The 9,558-nt window shown below is 37.5% G+C and overlaps 1 protein-coding gene across 1 annotated transcript; it reads left to right on the forward strand.

The window, feature by feature from the left end:
- Positions 1 to 64: 64 nt before the first annotated feature.
- Positions 65 to 9,316, forward strand: TTC14 (tetratricopeptide repeat domain 14). Its single transcript, XM_026854823.1, has 11 exons — positions 65 to 186; positions 437 to 636; positions 1,069 to 1,153; positions 1,243 to 1,372; positions 2,015 to 2,167; positions 2,837 to 2,908; positions 4,165 to 4,284; positions 4,367 to 4,489; positions 5,166 to 5,283; positions 7,303 to 7,412; positions 7,873 to 9,316. Exons 2-11 carry the CDS (start codon positions 451 to 453, stop codon positions 8,840 to 8,842), a joined length of 2,067 nt encoding a protein of 688 aa, XP_026710624.1. The 5' UTR covers positions 65 to 186; positions 437 to 450; the 3' UTR covers positions 8,843 to 9,316.
- The last annotated feature ends 242 nt before the right edge of the window (positions 9,317 to 9,558 follow it).

A 9,558-nucleotide genomic window follows, 5' to 3' on the forward strand; every position in this document is an offset into this window, starting at 1 on the left:
GGTCGAGGGGAGCGAGCCGTGAGGGGGCCGCGGGGGGTTTCTCACCGGGTTCTCCTTCCCCTAGGAAAGAGAGGGCGAGCATTGACACCGAGATAAAGCGCTTCATCGCCAAAAAAGCTGATCTGCTCTTTGCTCACTCGTGGAAACCCAATGGGCCTCTCTCCGACACCATTGAAGAAAATGAAGGTAAGGCTGGGCAGGGTGAGGCGCGGCTTCCCTGGAAAGGCGTCCCTGTAACGCCTGCTGGGTGCTCTAAGGATGCTGCACTTAAACTAGGAGTCTTTTTAACAACAGGGTGAACATGTTTGCTGTTGCTTTCTATAGGCCAAAACTTCTTGTTAGTACAAACAAATCAGATTTTATCATGCTTTGCTGTCGCGAAGTATTTTAAGTAGCAGCTTGGTCATTTTGTAACTGTGAATGTCTCGTGTTGCAGAGTATTACGCTGTTATGCCGCCCCTGGAACGGTTCATGGAGGTTCCCAGGGAAGAGAGGAGAGAATTATTTTTTCGAGACATTGAACGTGGTGATATCGTGATTGGGAGGATTACTTCTATTCGTGAATTTGGCTTTTTCATGGTGTTGATTTGTCTGGGAAGTGGCGTCATACGGGAGATTTCAGACTTAGAAATCACTGTAAGTTGTAGCTTTGATCAATATTTTATTCTAGATAAGCAGTAACTGTTTAATGTATTAGTTGGCATTGTCTTGCTTTGCTTCTGAGTTCATTAACCTAAAAAGTAGAAAATAAAGTTACAATCTCTTAATGAGCTGGTATATGTAAAGGTGAAACTGTGCTTTGGGATGGTGTGTGGGGGTCTGAGTTTGTGGACAGCTTATGATGCTGTGCTGGATCAGCAAACACTTCTTTTCATGACCTGTAATCAATATTACTTCTGAGTTCAAAATTTTTGAATGCATAAATTTTTATTTCAACCAAGCCATGCTTTTAACTGTCACAGCTCTTGTGTGCATTGAGATTAAACTAATCTTCTGTCTTAATCTTGGGGAGAAAAAAAAACCCTTTTTGGCTTTGTTTACGATATTGCTGGTTTTTTTCTGTTGTAGGCTCTTTGTCCTTTGAGAGATGTGCCTTCTCAAAGCAACCATGGAGATCCTTTATCTTATTATCAAACTGGAGACCTTATTCGAGGCAAGTAGCTGCAAAAGTTGTCAGGAATCTGATTTTCTTGGTTTTGAGACATTTCTGTAATTTTACCTTAACTTTCTTTGTTTCTGTAGCTGCCATCAAGGATGTTGATCGTTACCATGAGAAGCTCACAACATCGCTTTATAGTTCAGCTCTTCCACCCAACCTTTCCAGTACAACGCTTGGTGTAATTACTTCTGATGACTTCCCATTGCATTACAGGTAAGAATACATTATTGGACTGTACTTGCAAGGTGTATTTAGTGTGTCTGAAGAGCATCTCTGACAGACTGCTCTGTGAACTTGTGGTGTTTCTGGTTTAATTGGTTGACTACATTCTTTCTGTTGTTCGTCTCTTAATGTACTTTTTTGGGGGGTATGTCAGGTATAGATGGTCTTTTAGCATCTTTCCCAAAATGTAATGAAAGCAGAAAGCAAAGTGAAGTATCTGTCACTGTTGGACTGTGTGGAAAAAAAAAAACACAAAAAACAAGCAGCAAAAAACCCCTTAACCCAACAACAACAACAAAAAAAACAAACCACCAAGAGACAAAAACCTTGGCAGGCTGGAATATGACATTCTTAGAATCTTAAAATTACCCTTAGAAGGCAGAAGAACCCAGCTATCTCTAATTTTTGTAATGCTTTTGTATGTCCTGGAGATACCTAGACAGGTGTCAAAATGGGTTTCAAAAGCTCAGTTGGACTAAAGGATATAAGGGTTGCTAAATAATAGGAAAACATATGCCTGTAAAAGAACAGCTTGTGGTCAGTAATAAATATCAATATAGGCACTTTTATTCTAAGTATCAAACTGTGTACAGTGTCTGTGAGGTGCTTGTATACACTGGTGCTTTTTTCAAGGCGAAGCATGGAAGTTGCTAATACAGCAGAGACATTTGAAGAGGTTTTGCATCGTTCCCCAGGATTCGCTAATCCATCATTAGTTGAATATTTAGCAGAAAAACTAGGACTAAGTGAATCAAATCCACCGTCTTTGATGAGAAGTCTTCAAATGTAAGTGATTTTTACATTGTGCCTATCCTATAGCTTTGTGGAGATTATTCTAATCCACTGAAATAGATTTGTGAGTGGAAGTCCTAGACCACTTATACTTAAACCTTTTTCATTTTGATTTACATGACTGCAGCTTACGTGTCCTTAAATATTTAAAAGTGAAGTCCTCTAGAATAAGAAATGTACATTTGAAATTCCATAGCTCTGGATGAGCACGATGCTCTCTCACACAGAATGTTTGATACCAAATACTTTAGAAATGTATTGCTTGGATCTTGTCAGTATCTTTGGATTGCAGTGCAGGGTGTTTTAAGTCTTAGTGTTTTCTGTCAGATGTTCATTCCCAGTGTTTATTTTAGTAATAGATCTGACCTCTTTAGCAAAACAGGCTCAAACATATGCAGTGGCTGATGTTGTGAGCCCTATATTAGGCCACAAAGCAGATGTAAATATGGTATATATTTGTTAAATGTACTGCAGCTGTACTATTTCAGTTCAGCACTTTTAGAATGGGACTGGGAAAACTGATTTCAGAAAATTAAAGAAGTTTCCTGACTGAGGGAGAGCAGTAAGGCATTGCATAAATAATATTTCAGCTTATTTCAACTACGTTGTAGATATAGACTCACAAGACCAACTTCACGTTTTTGTTTGTTTTTTGCCTTAAAGTAAAAATTTCAGTGAAGAAGATTTTGCCCCTGCATTGAGGAAAAAGCAGTCTGCATCTTGGGCCTTGAAATGGTATGCAATACGTTTCCTTGTCAGTGTTTGTCATTAGGTTAGATTAGGTTACAGGTTATATTTCTTAAAAGAATACCCATTGAACCAGCTTTTCTACCACATGTGTAGTGGTGTAACCAGGAAGATCATCTTGAAAGTAACCTTAACTCCCAAGTGGGTACATGATAGATAAAGTCTCGAGATTCAGTTCCAGAATATGTGTCAGGTTTAAGGAAGAACCTCTTAGAATATTTATAATATGCTGGCCCATTGATGAGATGAGAGGAAGGTTTGTGATAATACCAAATACACAATTTTCCATTTTATAATGGAAATGAATGACCTAACACTGCTTGTTATGCCACTTAAGCTGGAAACTGTAGATTTAACAAGTGCACTTGCAGTCTTTAAGAAGTTAAAGGTATTTCCCTGGCTGCATTTTGAAGAGCAGCTCTGGATAGGTGCTGTTGCTTTATGCTATGCTGTATATGTGGGTATGCTTACAGGGTGGAGGAGGCAGAAGTAAGAGAGAATTTTCTCCTAAAAATGTGATCTTTTTATGGAAAAACTTATCTTGAATTTATCAGTGGGGAAAAAAAAAATCATCTGAAAGAAGCGTCAGTATTTCTGCCCTCTATGCTAACAGAGCAGTGTTTTTCTTAAAACAATAGTATTTTGTGACTTAGCAACTTTTTCTGCAATTAATCTAGTAATGTTAAATCAAATATAAATTTTAATTTTTTTTAAAAGCCTGTAATTAAAACTTTTGAAATTCAGCTCATAAGTTCTCTACCAATACATTAATCTCTTGGCAAATGTAGAAGAAAGATTAATTTATTCTTAGGTTTTATATTTCATATTATTTAAGTTTGAGATGAACTGGTTTCAGTGTGTACCATCCTACCCATCTCACTTTGTGTCGTTGGTCTAATGGTGATTTTTAGCCTTGAATATAATGAAGCCTGTTCCAGTTTAATGGTTGCAGGTCACACAGAGTTTTGGGCAGAAATGTGCGTAAATATTCCATAAATGAAAAACTGTGTAATGTAGTAGCACCATCTGCAGAAATAACTCGCTAATGCCACAAGATTTTCTATTAATGTATTGTTGTAGAATTACATCAATATTGCATTAATTTGAAATGCCAGTGTTAAGTACATAACATAGTCAAGTTTTATTACTTGTCACTTGTTTGGAGCCATAACTTCTGAGTAATTAACAATATAAAATCTGTATAGGCTAACTGTACATAATATTTTCTAAATATTTTTCTCCAGTGTGAAGGCTGGGGTTGATTATTTTAAAGTTGGACGCCATGTGGAAGCCATGAATGAGTACAACAAGGCTTTGGAAATTGATCCACAGAATGTTGAAGCTCTGGTAGCACGTGGAGCTTTGTAAGTCTGCTTATTTCATTGCTTTTTCTACTCGTGAAGGAGAAACGTTACTAAAATCTGTACAACTTTTCTGTTGTTCTAGGTATGCAACAAAAGGAAGTCTGAACAAAGCCATAGGTGACTTTGAAATTGCCTTAGAAAACTGTCCTACCCATAGAAATGCAAGAAAATACCTCTGTCAGACACTTGTGGAAAGAGGCGGGCAGTAAGTGTTGGGGTTGTATTTTTGTTTGGTTGCTAACAGTTTTCCTCATGTTTATAATATCATTCTAGTTAAGACACAGAATGGCATCTTTCCTTCCTGGTTATGTGTTTAAAAATAAAAAATGTTGGAAATGTACCTGCTTGTGCAGTTGGCTTACGCTTTCTCCTCCATCCCAGCTAAAATCCTGGCATAACATTTGAGGCTTAATCCTTGATACCCTTTCACTGGTAGGACACCAGGCTTGCATAAAGTCTTGTGAAATATTTGAATGTATTCCACTAAGTTGGTTGTTTTGGTTTTTTCAAAAGAAAATACTTGTAACAAAATTATGTTCTGTTACTCTACTGAAATATTAGTTAACCACTCTAACACAGCATTTTACTTTTGAATATTCATGGAATCGATTTCTTCGAAGTCCTGTGTTAAGAAGAGAGATAATATTTTTGAAACTGGAATTGAAATTTCAAAGAATGGTAGTACTGATGATGATTAGGAGATAGTATGTTGGAAAAACCATTGATTTCTTTGCTGAGGTGGGCTGTGGTGGTAGATGGGCTCTTGGGGGGATGCAGTGGTAGTGTCATAATGCAAATAAGAAAGATAGTGCTAAAAATAAGGAAAAAAAAATGTCCAAATTTGTGGTTTAATTATATATGAATTATCACTTAAATTTTAGATTGGAAGAGGAAGACAAACTACTAAATGCTGAGAATTACTATAAAAAAGCCTTAAGTTTGGATGAGACTTTTCAGGAAGCAGAAGAGGCCTTAACAAAACTCCGTAAGCATATGCAGGTGATTCTTTACTTTCTCTTCATGTAGTGTTCTCAACAACAATAACCGAACATCAAAAATCGTATTAAATCTTTTGAACAGGGAGAGTTTAAGTTGATGGTTTGTCTTATTCTCTGCTTCCCTTCTCCACAGTAAATCTTTTACAGTGAGCATTATGGCTGTACCTACCAGAAGAAAGGTACCTTTTGATGACTCCACTTTGAACAGGATAGTAAAGAAATGCCAAACAGTGGAGATGGGGAAAGAGCAAAGCCTGATAACTCTGTCAGCTGAAGCAAGGATAAGAATATCCTATCATACAAGCATGATTAACAATATTGAATTAAAACATCCTCTGAATACAGACATGCCAATTGTAAACATGTAGGCAAGCCAAATAAACACTGCACACCATCATACCGGCCAGATCCTTGTCATTTGGAGTAATTGTAAAAAGACAGAGTAACACCACTCAAAGCTAACACGCAGGAGGATCACATGAGAGGGGAAGTTAAGAAGTAATTTAAAGGAAAACAGCAGGAGGTAGAGGGTGGGTGGGCAGGCAGTTCTGAATATTTTTCTTCTCTGCTGTCTGCTGGTTTTTATCTGTTTTCTTGCACGCAGCATGTTTCCCAGGTGAGCCCTGGTGGGTCTCTATGCTAATCTTGAGTTGCTGTCTTCTTTCATTCACCTCCTTTACTTGTGTTGTCTTTCAGAGAGGATCAAAGAGTAAAATAGAGCACTGAGGAGCAAGCTTGTTTTGTTCTATGCTTCTGCATGTATGTAAGGAGGTACATACACTGGGGTAGATGGCCTTAATCAACACTTCTTCAGTTGGTGGAGCCATAATGCTGACAGGTTGTGTTGCAAGAAGGGGGAAGAGGAGATATGACAATCTCTGTAATAAAACTGAACTACATTGTAGATAAACCGTTGTCTGGTGTTTCAGCACTACATACATTTGGCTGCTTTAGAAAGAGATGTCAGTCTCAGTTAAAAATGATGAGGAATATTCTCAGCAAGTAGGAGACAAATTTTGCTTTCTTTTAGCATCTTCCTGGTATGGGTCATTGATGCAGCAGATAAAACCCACAATGCTAGCTATGTTTGTTGGTTTGTGTAGCAATTATGCAACTGCAATTAAGGGTTTCCTTTATTATATCTGTTAAGATAGTTGCTAAGTTTTGAAAACAATAAGCTTCTGTTCACTCTGAATATTAAGAGGTCTGCTCTTTAGGGCTGTAGATGGCAGAAGTCTGGTCTCTATTAGACTTAAGTAGTTCTTAGTAGGATTATTCATCTGGTGAGATGCTCTTTTGCATTTACCTGTATTTTAATACGCAAGTCTCATGCTATCGCTGTTGTACTAGAATGGCTGAAGCAACACTAAGTATGTTTTCCTGTAATACTGATTATGTGTTTTTCTCCAATGCATTTTCTTCTGAATTGGACCGTTGTTGCTGTATGTGACATCTGGTGCTGCTCATCACCAACAAACCCTTGGAACATGATTTCTTACGTAAACTATGCATCAAACTGGTCTGTCAAATTGTTACAAAACGGTTTGTATTCAAACATGGCCAACTTGAATACATTTTAAAATGGGTTCTGCCATGTTTTACTTGTAAACTACAATAATGATAATTTCTCTCAAACCTTTATCTCTTTTTTTTTTCTTTTTTTTCCCCCCTTCTTTTCTTCATGTTGATAATACTGTTGGGTTTTTGCATATTCTATATATACCTTTTGGGGTCCACGCTTCATGGTGTGCTGGATCACGGGTACCACTGCAATGGCTGGTCAAATACATTTTTTTTTTTAAATGGAATAAAAACTGCAATATGGTCCTTAATGTAAACCTGATTATCTCAATGGCCAATGCCAAACTCCTGAACAATATTAATTCTTGATCTGGGAATCCTGGTAAAACATCCCTGGTGTAATTATACATTTGAATGGGGTTGGGGACATGGGGAAAAATACCCGTGTTAACGCTTCTGATGTAATTTAATTTTTTTATGATGCTTGGGTTCAAAAAAGAAATCTTTGGAAATGAGGGAGAAACAAGCTGCCAAAGAAGAGAGACAGAAAGAAAAGAAAATAGAATCAAGTGCAGAAAAATTGCGTAAGCTCTTAAAAGAAGAAAAAAGGTAACTTTGTTATGTTCGATATACTGATTATGTGGCAATAAGCACAGATAAAACTATGAACAGTCCACTTCCAAACGGATTGCCCAGCAGTAAGCTAGGTAGAACTTAACACCTAGGTAAGCTGCTTTTCCTCCAGAATTTTTTTTGTGGGCAGTGTCCTTTAGTGCATAGAACCTTTAATGGAGATCTATGTGGAAGAGAAGTTTAAAAAGTACTTTGCCATGTGAAGTATTTGCATAGTATAATGCCATATTAAACTGGGAGAGATGCCTTTTACAACAGACTGTTCAGTGGGTTTAATCTTAATTTTTTGATAAAGAAATGGCATTTGAAATTGTCTTGCCAGGTCAGGCTCAGTTTCCATTCAGTCTCAGCTAAACTGGGGAGTTCAGATTTGCTTTCTACATATAATTTTTGCCTGATACTGAAGATTATCTCACAAGTTAATTACATTTTTTAGGTTGAAGAAGAAAAGGAAAGTATCAACTTCCTCCTCCTCTTCCTCCTCCTCCTCCTCATCATCAAGTGATTCTTCATCAGATATATCAATTTCTTCTTCCTCCTCTTCCTCTGATCACAAGAAACATAAGAAAAAGCGTCGGAATAGATCAGAGTCTGCCCGCAGCTCCAAAAAATGCTCATCTAGAGCTTCTTCCCATTATAAAGATCAGATTAGGAAAGAGGAGTGGTATTCGCCTCCAGCTGATACCTCTGCTTCCTTTCTTAACCAAAATTTTGAAGTGGAAAAACTGCTGGAAAGGCAGGACAGCTTAGTGTGTCCAAAAACAGAGGTAAAAGAGAAAGACAGACACTGTTCTTTTTCAAGGACTTCAGGTGATGATGAAGACACTTTTGGAGGTAGGTCTGAAGATTCAAGAGATTCTTACAGTAGCTCCAGAACTCTGCCAAGTAGTAGCAAAAGTGAAAAATACGGCAAAACAGATAGATTTTTCTCCAATTGGAGGGGTTCTTCAGGTCCATATCATAAGTCAGATGATAAACCCAGGATGCATTATTTTAGGAAATTAGAAAGGGACGTAGAGGGGAGAAAAGAGCAGTTTAAAAAACATGGCTCAGGTCAAGACAGGTATGACAGGTATTACACGTCTCCAGCAGGGTCTGACTATTCTGGCAAGTCAGTGGGAAAGTACAGACCATGTTCTAGCACCTGCTTACGTGAAGGTGATAAAAGTTACGATAGTGATAGGCATGTGTTAAGTCATCATAAAAACGAAAGTGAGTATAAGAGTAGGAAAAGAAGTTATGAGGAGACTAATAAAACTGAGGAACCAGATGAGGAAATGTCTGTAAATGGTACAGCAGAAACTGAAAGTGGCACTAAAAGAAACCTGCCTCAGAACTTGGTTAATATATTTAATCAGATAGCTGAGTTTGAGAGGGAAAAAGGAAGTAAGCAGAAGAAACAGTAAAGTACCTAAGAAACAGTATTCTGATGAGTGTAGTTAAGTGAACTTTTATCTGAGTATCTCTTGAGGAAATGCATATGAAGAGTGATAGAAAGGCAGAATTTGTTCTGTCTTGTAGAATGTCAGACGTTTTAGACTGTATGTTGGAAAGCGATGCAAGAGTATCTTACATAAAATATCAGTAGTTATTTAAAATCTAAGTTTCCCGTGCTCTTAGTTTGGGATGTTCCTGTACGATATTGTGCGTCTGATGGGTTGAAACCCTTTGATACCCCTGTAGTTAGCTGTAACTTGCATCAAATATGCACTTTAACAACAGCTGGTTTTGGCTTGTTTTTTCTCATCCCCTGAGGTACTATTGACTGTTGATATTTTTGTATCACACTTCCAGCTATAGAGAGAGGATAACAATCAAAGTCATGTGCCATCAATGTATATAGCTCATTTGATCATTAAATTTTCTTAATTTTTTCTTAATTTTGTGTCTTGATTTTTGTCAATGTTGCTGGGATGTTTCATACTGGTGCTGTGGTTATGTATGCTCCTTCAAGGAATGGAATCCTCCAGTGTCTATGAAGGCAAGTGTATTCCATTTTTAAATGCGTCAAACACGTTGTCTAATCTAAAAAAACCCCAACTGAAGTAGAAGAGAGTTTTAAGTGTTTATTGTCTGGGTAAGTTCAAGTGTGGGCCTGTTCTTTGTTTAGGGTTTTGCTTGA

This window comes from Athene cunicularia (assembly GCF_003259725.1).
Source record: "Athene cunicularia isolate RWA chromosome 9 unlocalized genomic scaffold, athCun1 chr9_part1, whole genome shotgun sequence".
NCBI lineage: Eukaryota > Metazoa > Chordata > Aves > Strigiformes > Strigidae > Athene > Athene cunicularia.